Source organism: Mustelus asterias, chromosome 18, assembly GCF_964213995.1.
Source record: "Mustelus asterias chromosome 18, sMusAst1.hap1.1, whole genome shotgun sequence".
In the NCBI taxonomy this organism is placed as follows: Eukaryota; Metazoa; Chordata; class Chondrichthyes; order Carcharhiniformes; family Triakidae; genus Mustelus; species Mustelus asterias.
In genome coordinates this window covers 24,588,216-24,608,791 of record NC_135818.1, presented here as the reverse complement: position 1 = coordinate 24,608,791, position 20,576 = coordinate 24,588,216, and the positions used below count along the sequence as shown (strand labels likewise).

General features: G+C 46.2%; 1 protein-coding gene across 1 annotated transcript in view; it reads left to right on the top strand.

The window, feature by feature from the left end:
- The first annotated feature begins 18,857 nt into the window (after nucleotides 1–18,857).
- chp1 (calcineurin-like EF-hand protein 1) overlaps nucleotides 18,858–20,576 on the top strand; it is a 29,136-nt gene continuing 27,417 nt past the window's right edge. Inside the window, exon 1 of the mRNA XM_078233560.1 lies at nucleotides 18,858–19,011. Within this exon, the coding sequence (XP_078089686.1) occupies nucleotides 18,945–19,011 (67 nt within the window). The 5' untranslated portion in view covers nucleotides 18,858–18,944. The remainder of the gene's footprint in view (nucleotides 19,012–20,576) is intronic.

Sequence of the window (20,576 nt, the reverse complement as noted above, 5' to 3'; positions counted from 1 at the left end):
GAAGTCAATGTTAAGGACTCCCAGGGCAATTCCCTCCCAACTGTATACCGTCACCTCTGCTGGGTCTGTCCTGACAGTGGGATAGGACATATCCGGGGATGGTGATGGTGGTGTCTGGAGTGTTATCTATCAGGTATGATTCCATGAGAATGACTATGTCAGGCTATTGCTTGACTAGTCTGTGAGACAGCTGTCCCAATTTTGGCACTTGTCCCCAGATGTTAGAAAGAAGGACTTTGCAGGGTCGACAGGGCTGTTTGTTTTGCCATTGTCTTCTCCGGTGCCTAGGTCGATGCCAGGTGGTCAGTCGGTTTCATTTCCTTATTGAGACTTGGTAGCGATTGATACAACTGAGTGGCTTGCTCGGCCATTTCAGAGAGCATTTGAGAATCAACCACATTGCTGAGGCTCTGGAGTCGCATGTCGGCCAGACCAGGTAAGGATGGCCGATTTCCTTCCCTAAAGGGCACTAGTGAACCAGATGGGTTTTTCTGACCATCGTCAATGGTTTCATGGTTATCAGTGGACTCTTAATTCCAGATATTTTTTATTGAATTCAAATTCCACCATGCTGGATTCGAACTTGGGGTCCCCAGCACATCAGCTGAGTTTCTGGATTAATAGTCTAGTGATTATACCACTAGACCATCGCTTCCTCAGGCTCCCAACTGTTGGATAACTGTTGATAGCTTTTCTCATGTATTCTGAAACTAACTTGAATTCAAGTAAGCATGTTGCACTTGAAGGCATGGGAAGTCATCAGCCTAATCCAGAGTCTCTCTTTGAACATGTAGACGGTGGATATTTGGATGAGTAGGGTGTGCGTTGAAAGAGTTTTGTTTTGGCAACATTCAAGGACAGGCCGAATTTTTTGCATACACAATTGAAGAAATCGATAGTGGGTTACAAATCTGGCATGAGGTGAACGACACTGAAGCCATTTGCAAAATAAATAATGTACATTTAGGGGAGTTTAGTCTTGGTATGGAGATGATGGGCAATTAGTGTCTCAGCCTGGATGGTACTTGATGCTGATACAAGGGCAGTTGACCTTTGAGATGAATAGCCACTCGGATATTGTTGTAGATAGTACAGGGGCTGTCACACAGCTTTGCTGAACTCCAGTCCACATTTTAAAGGCATCTGTTTCAGTTTTCCCATTCAAGACAGTTACTGTCATGTCATCAAGCAGGTGCAGGATTGTGATGAAGTTTCTTGGGCATCCAAATCTTTGCAATGCCACCACAAAGCCTCGCAATTCACTGCTTTGGTTAGGTGAATGAATGTAATGAAGAGTTCCTTGTGTTGTCATTGACATTTTCCTTGGATTTGGCTGGCAACAAAGACCATGTTGGTGGTTCCTCTACATTTTTGAAGAGCTAAAGCCACACTGTGGCCTGGATTTTGGTTCCTTGGTTGGGAGTGCAGAAATAGGACATCTCCCAACTCTAACCCCATCTGGCAAAAATAGGCTCGGAAGGGGAACAAAGAAATGGCTGACCAACTGAATACATACTTTGGTTCCGTCTTCACAAAGGAAGACACAAATAAAATACCAGAAATGTTGGGGAGCACAGGATTTAGTGAGAAGGAAGAACTAAAGGATATCAGTATTAGTAGAGAAATGGTGTTGGGGAAACTGATGGGATTGAAGGCCGATAAATTCCCAGAGCCTGATGATTTACGTCCCAGAGTATTTAAGGAAGTCGCCTGAGAAATAGTGGATGCATTGGTGGTCATCTTCCAAGATTCTATAGACTCTGGAACAGTTCCTACAGATTAGATGGTAGTTAATGTAACCCCATTATTTAAAAAGGGAGGTAGAGCGAAAACAGGGAATTATAGATAGTAAGTGGGATAGTTAGTGGGGAAAATTCTAGAATCCATTATCAAAGATTTTGGAGTAAAACGTTTGGAAAACAGGGTAGGATTGGACAGAACATGGATTTATGAAAGGAAAATCATGCTTGACAAATCTACTGGATTTCTTTGAGGATGTTTAACCGTTGTTTAAAAAAGGTTCCAAAAGAAATCCGGGAAATTATCGGCCAGTAAGTTTGACGTCGGTGGTGGGCAAGTTATTGGAAGGTGTGATAAGGGATAGGATCTACAAATATTTGGATAGACAGGGACTTATTAGGGAGAGTCAACATGGCTTTGTGCGTGGTAGGTCATGTTTGACCAATCTATTAGAGTTTTTCGAGGAGGTTACCAGGAAAGTGGATGAAGGGAAGGCGGTGGATGTTGTCTACCTGGATTTTAGCAAGGCCTTTGACAAGGTCCCTCATGGGAGGTTAGTTAGGAAGGTTCAGTCGCTGGGTATACATGGGGAGGTAGTAAATTGGATAAGACACTGGCTCAATGGAAGAAGCCAGAGAGTGGTTGTGGAGGATTGCTTCTCTGAGTGGAGGCCTGTGACTAGTGGTGTGCCGCAGGGATCGGTGTTGTTTGTCATCTATATCACTAATCTGGATGATAATGTGGTAAATTGGATCAGCAAGTTTGCTGATGATACAAAGATTGGAGGTGTAGTGGACAGTGAGGAAGGTTTTCAAAGCTTGCAGAGGGATTTGGACCAACTAGAAAAATGGGCTGAAAAATGGCAAATGGAATTTAACACAGACAAGTGTGAGATATTGCACTTTGGAAGGACAAACCAAAGAAGAACGTACAGGGTAAATGGTAGGACTCTGAAGAGTGCAGTTGAACAGAGGGATCTGGGAATACAGGTACAGAGTTCCCTAAAAGTGACGTCACAGGTGGATAGGGTCGTAAAGAGTGCCTTTGGTACATTGGCCTTTATAAATCGGAGTATCGAGTATTAAAGTTGGAGTGTTATGGTAAGGTTATATAAGGCATTGGTGAGGCCGAATTTGGAGTATTGTGTACAGTTTTGGTCACCTAGTTACAGGAAGGATGTAAATAAGATTGAAAGAGTGCAGAGAAGGTTCACAAGGATGTTGCCGGGACTTGAGAAGCTGAGTTACAGAGAGAGATTGAATAGGTTGGGACTTTATTCCCTGGAGCGTAGAAGATTGAGGGGAGATTTGATAGAGGTGTATAAGATTTTGATGGGTATAGATAGAGTGAATGCAAGCAGGCTTTTTCCGCTGAGGCCAGGGGAGAAAAAAACCAGAGGGCATGGGTTAAGGGTGAAAGGAGAAAAGTTTAAAGGGAATATTAGGGGGGGCTTCTTCACGCAGAGAGTGGTGGGAGTGTGGAATGAGCTGCCGGATAAAGTGGTAAATGCGGGGTCACTTTTAACATTTAAGAAAAACTTGGACGGGTTCATGGATGAGAGGGGTGTGGAGGGATATGGTCCAAGTGCAGGTCAGTGGGACTAGGCATAAAATGGTTCGGCACAGACAAGAAGGGCCAAAAGGCCTGTTTCTGAGCTGTAATTTTCTATGGTTCTATGTAACTAGTAGAGGTGATGAGGTGGAGCCAGCGGGTGTGGTTTATTTGAACTTTCGAAAGGCGCCACATAAGAGATTAGCATGTAAAATTAAAGCACATGGGTTTAAGATGGATAGAAAACTGGTTGGCAGGCAGGAAACGGAGTAGGAATAAACGGGTCTTTTTCCAAATGGTAGGCAGTGATTAGTGGGGTACCACAGGGATCACTGCTGGACCCCAGCTATTTACTATATATATTAATGATTTAGATGAGGGAACTAAATGTAATATCTCCACATTTGCAGATGACACAAAGCTGGATGGGAGGATGAGCTGTGAGGAGGATGCAGAAATCCTTCTGTGTAATTTGGACAAGTTGAGTGAGTGGGCAAATAATTGGCAGATGCAGTATAATTTGGATAAATGTGAGATTATCCACCTCTGTAGCAAAACCAGGAAGGCAAATTACTATCTGAATGGCCATAAATTAGGAGAGGGAAATTGCAATGAGACCTGGCTGTCCTTGTACACCAGTCACTGAAGGTAAGCATGCAGATGCAGCAGACAGTAAAAAGGACAAATGTATGTTGGCCTTCAAAGCGAGAGAACTTGAGTGCAGGAGCAGGAATGTTGTGATGCAATAATACAGGGCTTTGGTGAGGACACACTTGAAATATTATGTGCAGTTTTGGTCTCCTAATTTGAAGAAGGATCATCTTGTTCTGGAGAGAGTGAAGAGAAAGTTTACAAGACTGATTCCTGGGATGGTGGGATTGATGTATGAGGACGGATTGAATTGGTTAGGATTATATTCGCTCGAGTTCAGAAGAATGAAAGAGGATCTCATAGAAACCTATAAAATTCTAACTGCTGTTAAAATCTCTATTTGATAACCACGTGAGAACTGTCAATGAAACTGCTTCCTTAATAGGCACCCCACTGTGATGTTACTTTGTAAAATCACTCGTGCAGCCCAAGCCTGATAATCCTCAGGCTTATGTCATCAGACACTAAAATATCAACATTATTTTTTTTAAAACACACACTTTTTTTAAAGTTTAAAACTCAGCAGAGTTAAATGTCTTGACAGTTTTAACAGTTCCAATTAGTTTGAACATCACTGACAGCTTGACAGTTCCAATGAGTTTACACAGTTCTCTAACAGCTTGACAGTTATTTGACAGCTTGGATAGTTCCAATGAGTTTGTGCACAATCATGTCTACAAAGGGCACCTGACCTCTTCCAAAAGCTGCCTTACCTCTCCAAAGGTGTCCCAGGGACCATATCCAAAGGGGTACCTTCCAAAAGACTACCCCGGCTATCCAAACAAACCCACCTGGTCTAATTTGAAACCTACCTCACCAAATCACATGGGTGGAAACAGCTTCTGATTTATATAGGCAATGCTTTCAGGAACAATGAATGTGTTGTTTAGAACCTGCCCCTCTTCACCCCCAACATGGTGGAGATGGTTCAAGGGTGGGATTATGGATTTGGGCTTCTGTCGGAGAGCCTTTCCGTCTACGTGAAAATTCAAGCCTGTGTCTCTGGAGGATTTCCTTTGCCACAAGAAGTAGGCAATTCAGGAGAATGAGTGTCAGTATTTCCCTGCTATGGACAAGACAGAAATACCCTGATAGTTTTCTCTGCATGATTTATCTCCCTTCTTGAATTGTCTCATTCCTGGGTGTGGGGGAAAGTTCTTTATCCTCATAGATTCTTAGGATAAATGTGTGGAGTCTTGATGCGAGCAAAAGCCACCAGCTTTGATGACCTCATCTGGAATTTCTTCAGGGCTGCAGACTTTGTTGTTTTTCATCTGTTTCTTTTTTGCAGCTCTCCCATTGATGGTGGCTCACCATGAATTCTACCACAAAGTACTGGGGGATAGTCTTCAGTGTAACAGCTGCCAAAGTGGATTCACATTTGAAGAATTGTTGAAAATGTTCTATGTTGATGGATGGCATTGTCATGTCTGAGGAGGGAAACATCATTTGTCCATTTGATCTTGGTCTATAAATGGCCCTGGTAACGTTTTAAAAAAGCTTGACATGTCATGATGGTTAGCATATTGTTGGATCTCTCAGGCTTTCTCTTCCCACGACTTATGCTCTGTCTTCAGGATTTGTCTTTGGGTATCAGTTTGGAGCTGTTGGCATGCTGAGAGACCATGAGAAGGCTGTTCATTTTTATTCCAAAAATCACACATTTTGCGCATCATTTTCATCAAACAACTCCTGCTGACGACGATGCTCGAACCTGGCCACAGGATTGTAGAATAGCTGACTTTATTTGATCCCATTGAGTTGGATGTATTAAGATTTTCCAGACTTTATATGAGCTGCAGTTGGAATTCCTCTCTTTGATTAGAACATAAGAACTAGGAGCAGGAGTAGGCCATCTGGACCCTCGAGCCTGCTCCACCATTCAATAAGATCATGGCTGATCTTTTCGTGGACTCAGCTCCACTTACCCGCCCGCTCACCATAATCTTTAATTCCTTTACTGTTCAAAAATGTATCTATCCTTGCCTTAAAAACATTCAATGAGGTAGCCTCAACTGCTTCACTGGGCAGGGAATTCCACAGATTCACAACCCTTTGTGTGAAGAAGTTCCTCCTCAACGCAGTCCTAAATCTGCTTCCCCTTATTTTGAGGCTATGCCCCCTAGTTCTAGTTTCACCCGCCAGTGGAAACAACGGTCCTACTTCTATCTTATCTATTCCCTTCATAATCTTATATGTTTCTATAAGATCTCCCCTCATTCTTCTGAATTCCAATGAGTATAACCCCAGTCTACTCGGTCTCTGCTCATAAGCCAACCCTCTCAACTCCGAAATCAACCTAGTGAATCTCCTCTGCACCCCCTCCAGTGCCAGTATATCCTTTCTCAAGGAGGACAAAACTGTACACAGTACTCCAGGTGTGGCCTCATCAGCACCCTGTATAGCTGCAACATAAGCTCGCTGTTTTTAAACTCCATCCCTCTAGCAATGAAGGACAAAATTCCATTTATTGCCTTAATTACCTGCTGCACCTGCAAACCAACTCCTTGTGATTCCTGCACAAGGACATCCAGGTCTCTCTGCACAGCAGCATGCTGCAATTTTTTACCATTTAAATAATAGTCCATTTTGCTGTTATTCCTACCAAAATGGATGACCTCACATTTACCAACATTGTACTCCATCTGCCAGACTCTCGCCCACTCACTTAGACTGTCTATATCCCTTTGCAACATCCTCTGCACATTTTGCTCTGCCACTCATCTTGGTGTCATCTGCGAATTTTGACACACTACACTTGGTCCCCAACTCCAAATCATCTATGTAAATCGTAAACAATTGCAGTCCCAACACTGATCCCTGAGGCACACCACTAGTCACTGATCGCCAACCAGAAAAACACCCATTTACCCCCACTCTTTGCTTTCTGTTAGTTAACCAATCCTCTATCCATACTCATACATGACCCTTAACACTGTGCACCTTTATCTTATGCAGCAGTCTTTGGTGCGGCACCTTGTCAAATGCCTTCTGGAAATCCAGATACACCACATCCACGGGTTCCCCATTGGCCACTGCGCATGTAGTGTTCCCAAAGAATTCCACCGAATTAGTCAAACATGACCTGCCCTTCATGAACTCATGCTGCGTCTTACCAGTGGAACAATTTATATCCAGATGTCTCGCAATTTTTTCCTTGGTGATATACTGCTTTCAAATTGAGACATTGATCTTCTTCCCCCTTTGCAATGTCTTACTGCTGGGTGGATGTTCATCATTCGTCGAACAAGTTGATGATCTGTCTAGCTGGCATCAATCTCCTGCATGGATAGAGTAATACAGGCATCACTTAGATCTTTGAACCAAACAAGGATGTAACTAATAAAGTTGATGAGATGGAGCCAACGGAGGACTGCTCAGTCACAAGCTACTGCGCAAGACATCTCTGTCCCAACAAAGCTATCCAACAACTTTCATGCCTCTGTATCCTGTGTGCAGATTCTCAACTAGGGATTTCCAGGTTCACAGTCCTGTCCTCATCGACAATTTCCCATTGCCACAGAACTTGGCAAATGAACCCTGTTAGAAGCCTGCGCATCACTTAGTTTAACATGGGGACCTTGGGGCATAGAACGCCTGATACTGGTAAGGTTTTTATCAGTGGTAATCATAACAGATGGAAAGCTGCATGTAGTCCAACTATATTGGAAGCAGTTCAGAGAAGGTTTACCAGACTAATACCTGGAATGGGTTGTCTTATGAGGAAAGGTTGGACAGGCTGGGTTGTATACACGAGTTTAAAAGAATAAGAAGTGACTTGATTGAGACATGCAAAATTTTGAGGGATCTTGATTGGATGTGGAGAGGATGTTGTTGGAGAATCTAGAACTAGGAGTCACTGTTTAAAAATAAGGAGTCACCCATTTAAAATGGAGATGAAGCAAAATGTTTTCTCTCGGAGGATTGTGAGCCTTTGAAAAGATATTGGAAGCAGAGCCTTTGAATATTTTGAAATAGATTTGGGTAAGTGGGGGGTGATCGGTTATTGGGTGGTCAGTGGGATGCAGATTTGAGGTTACTATCAGATCAGTCATGATCTTATTAAATGGGGTCATTAAATGACCCTCTCCTTGTTTGTATGTTAAAATCTATGTAAATCAAACATCCCATAAGAGGGATAAGAATGTAAAGCTATTTCATCAGATTATTCCACTTTTGTACTCTTAAACTCTGGAGAATACAGCAATAATGTATCTTGTATTGTGCCAAAAATCATTACCCAGAATGTCGCATCATAGAGACCACACAGCTCCCAGGTTTAATTCCTGCTCGATGATCAGATTAGCTGATCTCAACTGGAACAGTAAAGTTTGTCTCAATCGCTGAGCTCCATCGTAAACAAAAACATGACCTTTATGGGGGCCCCGCTAAGGGAGTATCAAGAGCTTTGTTCTAAATTTAAAAATCAGGACCTTGATATAGGTTATCCTGTAATAACTATCCAAGCCACATGCTGATTGCCATAGGGATAAAACAATTCGGATAGTAAATGTTTGACTGTAAGATTACTGTGGGAGGGAGAGATTCATTTTTCATGACATTGATACTAGTGGCAGTTTAAGAAGGAGTTCTGCAGACCACTCCTACCAAATTGCATCCTTTGCTGATCCTTAACAATACTCGTACTGTTTCCACTGTTCAATTTACTGAAATCTCTTCTATCTATAACAGTAATTGTATCCTCTATAAATTTGATACTCTGCCTTTTTCCATGTTGCCTATCCTTTCTAAAGATCTCATAGCCTGTAAAATCTGTAAAATCAAGTTGTAGCCAGATCTTTATTATTCTACCAATATGCACCAATTTTAAAAAATTGTGTAAATATTTCAGCATTGTTTGTGGGACCTTGCAGTGCATATAATGACTGTTGCCAGATAGGTGAATGAGAATAACAATCTCATGATGGATTTTTGGGGCTTCTAGTATAGAAAAACAGAATTGGCAGATAAACCAGTGAACACTTTGGAGTGGTGATGACGCTGTGTGGTCGAGAATTTGCTATATATTAAGCAGCAGACCCAAGTGTTGGGGAAACAGCTAGAATTCATTCACTCCAATGATCTAGTATTTGTATTAGTTTTGTTTATGATGTTATCGATTATTTGCCCATAAGATTTTCATCTTGTATGGTAAATTAGATGAAGAAATAAGAATTGTATGTCCATATTTAGTCGATAACACTAAGTTGGGAGACATGAGTTATAAAGGCTGTGGATTGACAAATTGAGTGGGCAGAAGGCTTTTGATAAGTTGCCACATAAAAAGTTAACAAGGGAGTTCGAAGCCGTGGGTGGGGTGGGGTTTTCTGAGCTCGGGGAGGGGGGGTGGTGTCGGAGGCTGAAAACTCAGGAGCTGAGGGTGTCCATACTTGGGAGAAATGAGGGTATCAGGAGGTGGGATTGTCAGAATTCTGGGGTGGTGAGGGTGTCAGAATTCTGGAGAGTTGGGAGTGTTGGAACTTGGGGGGGGGGGGGGGGGGGGGTCGGAGCTTGGTCAGGAGGGGTCAGGGTTGTGTCCACAGGTCGGCAGTCAAACACAGGAAGACCATCAGAAGTTGGGGAGGAATTGGATAGGTTGGGAGGGGGGATTCCCATGGGGGGGGATAGTTGGGGGTTTGGGGGAGTAGCCAGGGGTGAAAGGGGGTGTCCCATGGTCGGGGGTGGGGGGAGTTCAGGTTTGCAGGAGGAGTCCCATTTGTTCGGTTTATGTGGAAAGGTTGAGCATAGAGTTTTATAGCAGAGCAAGAGGTCCTTTGGTCCAATATGTGTGCACCAGCCAACAAACACCTACCTAATCCCATTTTCCAGCACTTGGTCTGTAGCCTTGTATGCTATGGCATTTCAAATTTTCATCTAAATTCAGGTTGGGCATATACTCTTTGGAGTTGAGAAGAAAATCTTAAACATATGAGATTCTGAGGGACGTGACAGGGTAGATGCTGAGAGGTTGTTTCCATTCATGGGGGAATCAAGAAATAAGGGGCACAATTTAAAAATGAGTTTCCCATTTAAGGTGGAGAGGAGGATTTTTTTCTGAGGGTTGTTAGTCTTGGGAATTCTCTCCCCCAGTGAGTGTGCAGATTGGATCATTGAATATATTCAGGGCTGAGTTAGATTTTTGATCAATGAGGAAGCTGAGGGGGATGGGGTGGGGGTGTCAGGAAGAAAAGTGGAATCAAGGCCACAAACAGACCAAACATGATTTATTGAATGGTAGAGCAGATTCGATCGGCCAAATGACCTACTTCTGCTCCAATTTCTTATGATTAAAAACTGTAGAAGATGGAGTTCAATGCAGGGAAGAGTGAAGTCATTCACTTTGAACCCAAGAACAATAAGTCTGAATATTTTCTTAATGGTGAGAAACTGGGAAATGTGGAGGAGGAAAGGTTATTGGCTGCTGTCACCTCATTAACGCTAATGCGCAGAAACAAAGTCCAATGGAATGTTGGTCTTTATCTCAAGAATTCTGGAATACAAAAGTGAGGAACTGATGCTTCAATTGTACAGATCAGACCCTTGGTTGGACCCCTTCTGAAGTACTCTATTCAACTGTGAACATTGTACCTCAGGAAGGATATTTTGGCCTTGGAGGAAGTATTGAGCAAATTCACTCAAATTATGCAAGGCTTAAAAAGTTGAATTGAGAACAAGTTGCATCAAGCTGGTTTATATATTCCAATGACCTTCAAAGGGTGAACTAATTGATGTATTTAAAATGATGAAGGAATTTGATAGGTTAATGTGGTCTTGTGAAGGAATCCAGAATAAGGAGGCATAATCTTAAACTGAGCTAGGCTGTTTCGCAGTGGGATCAGGAAAGGTTAATGGAAATATTATCCCCCCCGCCCCGCAAAAGAAATGCTAAGCCAATTCAAAATGTAAAGACTCTGATGGATTTATGTTTGGCAAGTGTATAAAAGTGTACAGATCACAGGTGAAAAAATGGAGTTAAGATGCAGATCAGCCATCGTCTGATGGAATGGCAGAACAAGCTCCGGGTGCTGAATAGCCTCCTCTGTTCCTGTCCTGGTGACAGTGAGTCAGAACGTTGAAATGTATTCTTCTTTCAATTTACTTGTCGCCTTTGATGCTGGCATATTTGCTATACTTGACAGTTTTCATGGATGAATCATTCTGCGAAACAGCCGTAAGAGTCGCCGCTGTACTATAGTACTATAAAAAGCTACAACATCCTGTCCACTTACTAGCTGCTAACTAATAAATGGGAGCTCTTGATCCCACACACTCTGCGTTCGTGCTCTCAGCCATTCTGGGGTAGGGAGTTGCAAACAGTTATTATCATTTGCTGTGACCGGTTTATGCGGACCTTTGTCCATCAACACGCTCCAGTCCAGAGGATCATTTTAACTTTGCCACCGAGTTTGTTACGTTTGCGGAGCAGATTGCTTACCGATTTGAAATCAATAGAACGAACATCCAACAGGTTATGTAAAGGTGGCAGTCTGCCCAACAAGTTATCATGCACTGGATTCTACAAAATGAAATTAAAGTGAACCATCTCCTCCATCACAATTTTTAAAATTCATTCTTCGGATATGGGCATCAATGGATAGGCCAGCATTTATTGCCCATCCTTAAGTGCCTTTGAAAATGTGGTGGGGAGCTACGTTCTTGAACCACCGCAGTCCATGTGGTGTAGGTACACCACAGTGCTGTTAGCAAGGAAGATCAGGCTTTTGACCCAACGATAGTGAATGAATGGTGATTTCCAAGTCAGGATGGTGAGTGGCTTGGAAGGGATCTTCCAAGTGGTGGTGCTGCTCTTGTCCTAGATGGTAGCAGTCGTGCATTTGAAAGATGCTGTCTAAGGAGCCTTGGTGAGTTCCTGCAGTGCATCTTATAGATGGCACACTCTACAGCCTGCATGCATCGATGGGGAGGGGGGGTGAATGTTTGTGCAAGGGATGCCAATCAAGAGGGCTGCTTTGTCCTGGATGATGTTGTGCTTCTTGAGTGCTATTGGAGCTGCACTCATCCAAGCAAGTAGAGAATATTCCATTACACTCCTGACTTGTGCCTTTGTAGATGGTAGATAGGCTTTGGGGAGTCAGGAGGTGAGTTACTTGCTGCAGGATTCCCAGCCTCTGACCTGCTCTTGTAGCCATGGTATTTATATGGCTAGTCCAGTTCCATTTCTGGTCAATGATAATCCCCAGCATGTTGTTAATAGGATTCAGTGATGATAATGCCTTTGAATGTCAAGGGGCAATAGAATCTCTCTTGTTGGAGATTTAACATGCAGATGCTAATGGATGTTTGTAGTACTGAATCTTTCTCTCGCAGCAGCTACTTATGGACAAGATTGCTGGGGACCCTGCAGGCTATTCAATCCCTGACTAACTCATTAGTAAGAATACCAAATGCACATTTCTTCGCTATTTTCAAGTTACTGGTTTGTTGAATTAAACACATGTCTGTCGAACATTTTTTTTTCCAGAAGACAAATGTTCTCAAAACTTTTTTCGAATTATTTTGGGTCCTCTTTCTTCTCCTCCATTTGGAAAACAAATAACTTGAACTTCTCAATGGCCTAAGTTTAAGAAGGTGTAAGCTTGTACCTTTTTTTGATTTGTCAGATAACGCAGCACCACAGTAAATACACCACACCTCAAACTTTTCCCAACTGTCTGCAATGTTTTTATTGAATACCAGTGGGTTGAAGCGATGAAGTCCTTATGCCATACTGCCAACTCATGACACCATGTACAAGTGCTAGGTTCGCAAACATTGACAACCGAGGACTTGTAACAACAATGCTTTATTCACTGGCTGAGCAGCTACTCCATGCTAGTGCTCTGCCCCAACTCCGGGGAAAACATCCGCATTCCCATCACATGACCCTTTTTGTAGCCACGTCATCACATGACCACACAGCTGTACAGAGGAAGGACACCTTGGAAGAATCATGTAACGAGGCACTGTGGGTAGAGCTCAGAAAAAGGAAGAGGCGGTCACTATAATGGGGCTGTACTACAGGCCTCCCAAAAGCCCACGGGAAGTTGAAGAACAGATTTGTAAGCAGATTTTGGACAGATGTAGAAATAATAGGGTTATTGTCGTGGGAGACTTTAATTTTCCTCATATTGACAGGAAATCCCTTACAGCTAGGAGCCCAGATGGTAAGGAATTTAAGTGTGTCCAGAAAGGTTTTTTGGAACAATATGTAGATAGTCCGAATAGCGAGGTGGCTATACTGGACCTGGTACTAAGGAATGAGCCTGGCCAGGTCATCAAAGTTGCAGCGGGGTAACACATGGCAAACAGTGAACACAGTTCTGTAAGTTTTCAGATACTCATGGAAAAGGACAAGTGTTGTCCTTGGGTTAGGGTGCTAAACTGGGGAAAGGCTAACTACAGCCGGATTAGGCAGGATTTGGAGGCTGTTGTTTGGGAGAAGCTGTTTGAGGATAAATCCACATCTGGCATGTGGGAGTCTTTTAAGGAGCAGTTGATTGGTGTGCAGGACAGGCATATGCCTGTGAAAAGGAAGGACGGGAAAGGCAGGATTCGGGAACCATGGATGACCAGGGAAATTGTGAGTCGAGTCAAAAAGAAAAAGGATGCATACATAAGGTCAAGGCAACTAAAAACAGATGAAGCACTTAAAGAATACAGTGAAAGTAGAAAATAACGGAGTTGGAGGGCAAAAAGGGGTCACAAAATGACCTTGGCAGGCAGGATTAAGGAGAATCCCATGGTATTTTGTACATCTATTAGGAACAAGAAGGTAGCTAAAGAAAGAGTTGGTCCACTCGAAGACAAAGGAGGGAAATTATGCGTAGAACCAAAGGAAGCGGGTGAGATCCTTAATGAGTACTTTGCATCGGTATTCACAAAGGAGAGGGACACGTTGATTGATGGTGTCTCGGAGGGGTAAGTAAACCCTCTAGAGCAAGTCACCATTACAAAGGAGGAAGTATTAAGTGTATTAAAAAGCATTAAGATAGAGAAATCCCCAGGGCCAGATGGCATCTATCCCAGATTATTGAGGGAGACGAGTGAGGAAATTGCTGGACCTCTAACAGAAATATTTGTTTCCTCGTTGGCCACAGGTGAGGTCCCAGAGCATTGGACGATAACCAATGTTGTCCCATTCTTTAAGGGTAGCAAGGATAACCTGGGTATTTATAGGCCAGTGAGCTTGACATCAGTGATAGTGAAATTGTTGGGGAAGATTCTTAGGGATAGGATCTATACACATTTGGAACTGGTCTTATTAATGACGGTACAAGGGAGGTCATGTCTCAGTAATTCGATTGAATTTTTTGAGGAAGTGACAAAAATGATTGACAAGGGAAGGGGTGTGGATGTTGTCTACAGGGACTTTAGTAAAGCATTTAACACGGTCCCTCATGGTAGGTTAGTACAAGAGGTTAAATCACACGGAATCAAGGGTGAACTAGCTAGATGGATTCAGAACTGGCTTGGCCATAGAAGACAGAGGGTAGCAGTGGAAGGATGTTTTTCTGAATGGAGGTCTGTAACTTCTGTAACTAGTGGTGTTGCGCAGGACCTCTGTTGTTTGTAATATATGTAAATGACTTGGAAGAAAACATAACTGGTCTGGCTAGCAAATTTGCGGATGATACTAAGATTGCTGGAGTTGCAGATAGTGATGAACATTGTCGGAGAATACAGCAGGCTATAGATAGGTTGGAAAATTGGACGGAGAAATGGCAGATGGAATTTAATCCGGACAAATGCGAGGTGATGTATTTTGGTAGATCCAATTCAGGTGGGAGTTATAAAATAAATAGCAGAACCATCAGGAGTATAGGCACACAGAGTGATCTGGGTGTACAGGTCCACCAATCCTTAAAAGTGGCAGCACAGGTGGAAAAGATGGTGAAGAAAGCATATGGCATGCTTGCCCTCATTGGCCGGGGCATTGAGTATAAAAGTTGGCAAATTATGTTAGTTTTATAAAACATTGGTTCGGCCACATTTGGAATACTGCGTCCAATTCTGGTCGCCACACTACCAGAAGGACATGGTGGCTTTGGAGGGAGTACAGAAAAGGTTTACCAGGATGTTGCCTGATGTGAGGGTATTAGCTATGAGGAGAGATTGAATAAACTGGGCTTGTTCTCCTGAGAAAGATGGAGGCTGAGGGGCAACCTCACAGAAGTTTAAAAAATTATGAGGGGCATAGATAAAGTGAACAGTTGGAAGCTTTTTCCCGGGGCAAAATTGACAATTACGTGGGGGCACATGTTCAAGGTAAGGGGTGAAAGGTTCAATAGAGATGTGCACAGGAAGATTTTCACAGAGGGTGGTGGGGGCCTGGAATGCACTGCCAAGTGAGGTGGTTGAGGCAGATACGTTAGTGACATTTAAGACTTATCTGGATAAACACATGAACAGGCAGAATATAGAGGGATACAGGCTGTTGGTCTAGATAGGACAACGTGATTGGCACAGGCTTGGGCCGAAGGGCCTGTTCCTGTGCTGTACTGTTCTTTGTACACTATGCAGAGAGACCTTTCATTAGATCTAAATAGTTTGTTGATGCCTTGAAATACAATCTTTTAGAAAGGTTAACCACTGCTTAGGTCAGACAATGCACCTGGAAAATTCAATGAGTGAATAATAAACTCCCACAGGCCGTAGAGTGAGACTGCCTTTATGCATTGGAATCCTACTCATGGTTATGACCTGGGACCAGTATCTGCTGGTAACAGGAAATGCATGAATGTGCTTTTCCCAAGACATTGTAATTCAAAGGCTGCCATTTCACCTTTCAAATTTCATGAATCTTCCAGACAGGTATGTAATCTAGTCACGAGAGACAGTTAAAGGAAAAGCAGAGAAATCTGACAGAGTTCAGACTGACAGGACACCTCGGACAGCAGTGTCATGAAAACCTGCAACATTCTGTCCCACTTACCAACAATAAATAGGAGCTCCTGATTCACACAATCTGCATTTGTACCTTCAGCTATTATGTGGTACAGGGCACACCCTGTCCAACTGTGGTGGTCACCCTCAGACCAGAACAACATGTTTCACGTGGTAAACAATGCAATACATGTGGCAAGTAGAACCATTTATCAAAATGCTGCAAATCGAAACCACAGCAGCATTAATTTGCCAGCAGCCACACTGCAGCTGGACAGTCCTCCAAGCTTATGAGCATCATCAGCAAGGTGAACAAATTAGAGCTCAGCGAAACCACTGAACTACCAACTACTGTGAGTGTCAAAACCATCACAGAAAAGGGTGAGATCTTCAACACCCTCAACATGATTTGCAGCAATGCAAGACTGAAGGTAAATATTGACACTGGAGCAAAGTGTAACATATTGCCCAGCTGAATGCTAAGGGAACAAGACCCATATGCAGCACTGGACCCCAATACCCAGGTGGACCTTGTGGTTTATGGCGAACGAACCATCTGCATTGAAGGTGTAGCCACTTTCCACAGCACATTGGGCAGTTTCAAGTTTCATATAGTTGACCAGAACATAAGGCCACTGGTGGATCTTCAGGACGCTTTACATTGGGGTTCATCCAACTTGGTTCATAGGTGCATGCTTTACAATGCCAGGCCCCAGAAAAGATAAAGTACAAAGACATCTTGTGACAACACTGGTAAGCTACCAGTAATATATCACATGATAGGGGAGAGATACAAAAGTGTCCAGAGGGGCAATTTGTTCACACAGAAGGTGGTGAGTGTCTGGATCAAGCTGCCAGAGGTAGTAGTAGGGGTGGGTACAATTTTGTCTTTTAAAAAGCATTTAGACAGTTACATGGCGGCACAGTTTATGGGTGGCACAGTGGTTACTACTGCTGCCTCAAAGCTCGACGGACCAAGGTTCAATTCCTGGCTTGGTCACTGTCTGTGTGGAGTTTGCACATTCTCCTTGTGTCTGCGTGGGTTTCCTCCGGGTGCTCCGGTTTCCTCCCACAGTCCAAAGATGTGCGGGTTAGGTTGATTGGCTATGCTAAAAATTGCCCTTAGTGTCCTGAGATGCGTAGGTTAGAGGGATTAGTGGGTAAATATGTCGGGATATGGGGTAGGGCCTGGGTGGGATTATGGTCGGTACAGACTCGATGGGCCGAAATGGCCTCTTTCTGTACTGTAGGGTTTCTATGCTTTCTATGCTTCATGAGTAAGATGGGTATATAGAGATATGGGGCAAATGGGACTAGCTTAGGAGTTTTTTAAAAAAAGGGCGGCATGGACAAGTTGGGCTGAAGGGCCTGTTTCCACGCTGTAAACCTCTAGGACTATGAGACTAGAATATCACTAACGGTTTTGTGTTCTAAGAAGAGTACCAGTAACCATGAAACAGAAAGTAGTCATTGTGCTGCATTGGATAATGACATTAGGTGTCATAACTCTTTTGCAGAATTGTAAAGCGTTGCTCCATGCTGCCACTGGAGGTCATGATGTGGAGATGCCGGCGTTGGACTAGGGTAAACACAGTAAGAGTTTTAACAACACCAGGTTGAAGTCCAGCAGGTATATCTGGTAGCAAATGCCATTAGCTTTCGGAGCGCTGCTCCTTCGTCAGATGGAGTGGAAATCTGCTCTCAAACAGGGCACAGAGACACAAAATCAAGTTATGGAGGTACCATAGCACGTATGAAGAAACTGATATTTGCCTAGCGGAGATAAGAATGTGATCAGTTTTGAGGATTTTTCAGCTAATTGGGTTTGCTAGAACCTGCATTTCGTATCCAGGATGCTAAAAACCTTAGCATTTGGTATGTCTGCTATCACCTGTTCCACTTTCCAAATAGGGTGATGAGGTTTGAGCAATGCCTTTTTCAAGTTTACTAGGTCAATGCATATCCTGACCGCACGGATATGAAATTGTTAGTTACAAGTCTTAGTTCTCAGCCATTGGGAACCCAGCACTTCAACAGACAGAATTGTGCAATGGTTACAGCACAAAAGGAGGACATTCGGTCCATTGTGTCTGTGCCAGAATTCTATGAGAGCAACTCAGCTAGTTCCACTGCCCTGTCATTCTTTTGGGTTAAACAAATCTTTCCTATTCAGGTAATTATCCAGTTTCGTTTTGAAAGACACCATCAGGCAGTGCAGTCCAGATCCTAACCACTTGGTGTGTTAAAAGGTTTTTCCTCATCTTGCTGTTGGTTTGTTTATGATTCACTTTAAATTAGTGTTGTCTGGTTCTCAGCCCGTCCATCAATGGGAACAGCTTTTCCCTATCTTTTTCGTCCAAACACGTGATTTTTATAGCATCTCTTATCAAATCTTCTCTCAACTTTCTCTACTTCAAGAATAACAACCCCAGTATCACCAATCTATCCCAGCACTGGAACCATTCTCTAAACCATTCACGTCCTTCGTGTGTGGTGCCCAATTTGGACATGATCTTCCAGTTGCGGTTGAACCGATGCCTTGTCAAGTTTCAGCAACACTTCCTTATTTTTGCAATTGGTGCCAGTATTTATAAAGCTCAGGGACCCACATGCCTTGTTCAACCTGTCCTCTCTCAACCTGTCCTGCCACCTTCGACCCGCAGCTCTCTCCATTCCTGCATCCAATTTACCCTTTTATTTAGAATAGTTTCTTGGCCTTCTTTCTGCCAAAACAAATCACTTCACACCTCTATATTAAATTTAATCTGCTCCTTGCCCCCATGTCCTGTAATGCTGTGTCTCTAGCATTTGAGCTTTTTGTTTTATGGAGAAATTGGATCTTTCCTGACATTGACACTGGGCTCCGGGCGGTGATGTGACCGGACACTCTGCTCCTGGTGGTCCCGGCACCGGACACACTGCTCCTGGTGGTCCCGGCACCGGACACACTGCTCCTGGTGGTCCCGGCACCGGGCCCTGCACGCCTGGTGATGACGTCACAAATGCTGGTCGCGGTGACGTGGCTGGGGGGGCGGGGCCAGGGCGCTCGCGGCCGGAAGTTCAGTGAGCGCGCGGCCGAGAGTCAACAGAAGCCCGGGCCGGAGACACTGAGGCGGAGAATGGGATCCAGAGCATCCAGTCTGCTCCGGGAGGAGGAGATCGAGGAAATCAAGAAGGAGACCGGCTGTGAGTGTGCGGTCTACAGGGGGCAGGCGGAGTGGGAGAGACCGGGCCGGAAGGAAGGAGAGGAGTGAGAGAGTAAGGAGGGATGAGGGAGGGTAGGCAGAGGGGGGGGGGGTGGGGTGAGGAGAGGGAGGGGAAGGTGGGGTGGGGAGGGGAGGGGGGAAGGTGGGGAGGGGGGAAGGAGGGGAGGGGGGAAGGTGGGGCGAGGAGGAGATGGGGGGGACAGGTGGGGCGGGGCGGGGAGGGGGGGACAGGTGGGGCGGGGAGGGGGGGACAGGTGGGGCGGGGAGGGGGGGAAGGTGGGGCGGGGAGGGGGGGAAGGTGGGGCGGGGAGGGGGGGAAGGTGGGGCGGGGAGGGGGGGAAGGTGGGGCGGGGAGGGGGGGAAGGTGGGGCGGGGAGGGGGGGAAGGTGGGGCGGGGAGGGGGGGAAGGTGGGGCGGGGAGGGGGGAAGGTGGGGCGGGAAGGTGGGGAGGGGAGGAGATGGGGGGGAAGGTGGGGCGAGGAGGAGATGGGGGGAAGGTGGGGCGAGGAGGAGATGGGGGGGAAGGTGGGGCGGGGAGGGGGGGAAGGTGGGGCGGGGAGGGGGGGAAGGTGGGGCGGGGAGGGGGGAAGGTGGGGCGGGGGGGAGGGGGGAAGGTGGGGCGGGGGGGAAGGTGGGGCGGGGAGGGGGGGAAGGTGGGGCGGGGGGGAAGGTGGGGCGGGGAGGGGGGGGAAGGTGGGGCGGGGAGGGGGGGGAAGGTGGGGCGGGGAGGGGGGGGAAGGTGGGGCGGGGAGGGGGGGGAAGGTGGGGCGGGGAGGGGGGGGAAGGTGGGGCGGGGAGGGGGGGGAAGGTGGGGCGGGGAGGGGGGGAAGGTGGGGGAAGGTGGGGCGGGGAGGGGGGAAGGTGGGGCGGGGGAAAGGTGGGGCGAAGAGGAGAGGGGGGGCGAGGAGGAGAGCGGGGGGGGGGCGAGGAGGAGAGCGGGGGGGGCGAGGAGGAGAGCGGGGGGGGGCGAGGAGGAGAGCGGGGGGGGGCGAGGAGGAGAGCGGGGGGGGGCGAGGAGGAGAGCGGGGGGGGGCGAGGAGGAGAGCGGGGGGGGGCGAGGAGGAGAGCGGGGGGGGGCGAGGAGGAGAGCGGGGGGGGGCGAGGAGGAGAGCGGGGGGGGCGAGGAGGAGAGCGGGGGGGGCGAGGAGGAGAGCGGGGGGGGGCGAGGAGGAGAGCGGGGGGGGGCGAGGAGGAGAGCGGGGGGGGGCGAGGAGGAGAGCGGGGGGAGGAGAGCGGGGGGGGGCGAGGAGGAGAGCGGGGGGGGGCGAGGAGGAGAGCGGGGGGGGGCGAGGAGGAGAGCGGGGGGGGGCGAGGAGGAGAGCGGGGGGGGGCGAGGAGGAGAGCGGGGGGGGGCGAGGAGGAGAGGCAGGTGGGGAGAGGTGGGTGGGGCGAGGAGGAGAGGGGTGAAGGGAGGGTCAGGTGGGTGGGAGCGAGGAGGGGTGAGGGGGGAAGAGAGGGGTGGGTGGGGGGGGGACAAAGGGGAGGGCATGAGGTGTGACGTAGGAAAGAGGACTTGGGCAGGAGGGGATAGGAGGCAGAGGTACG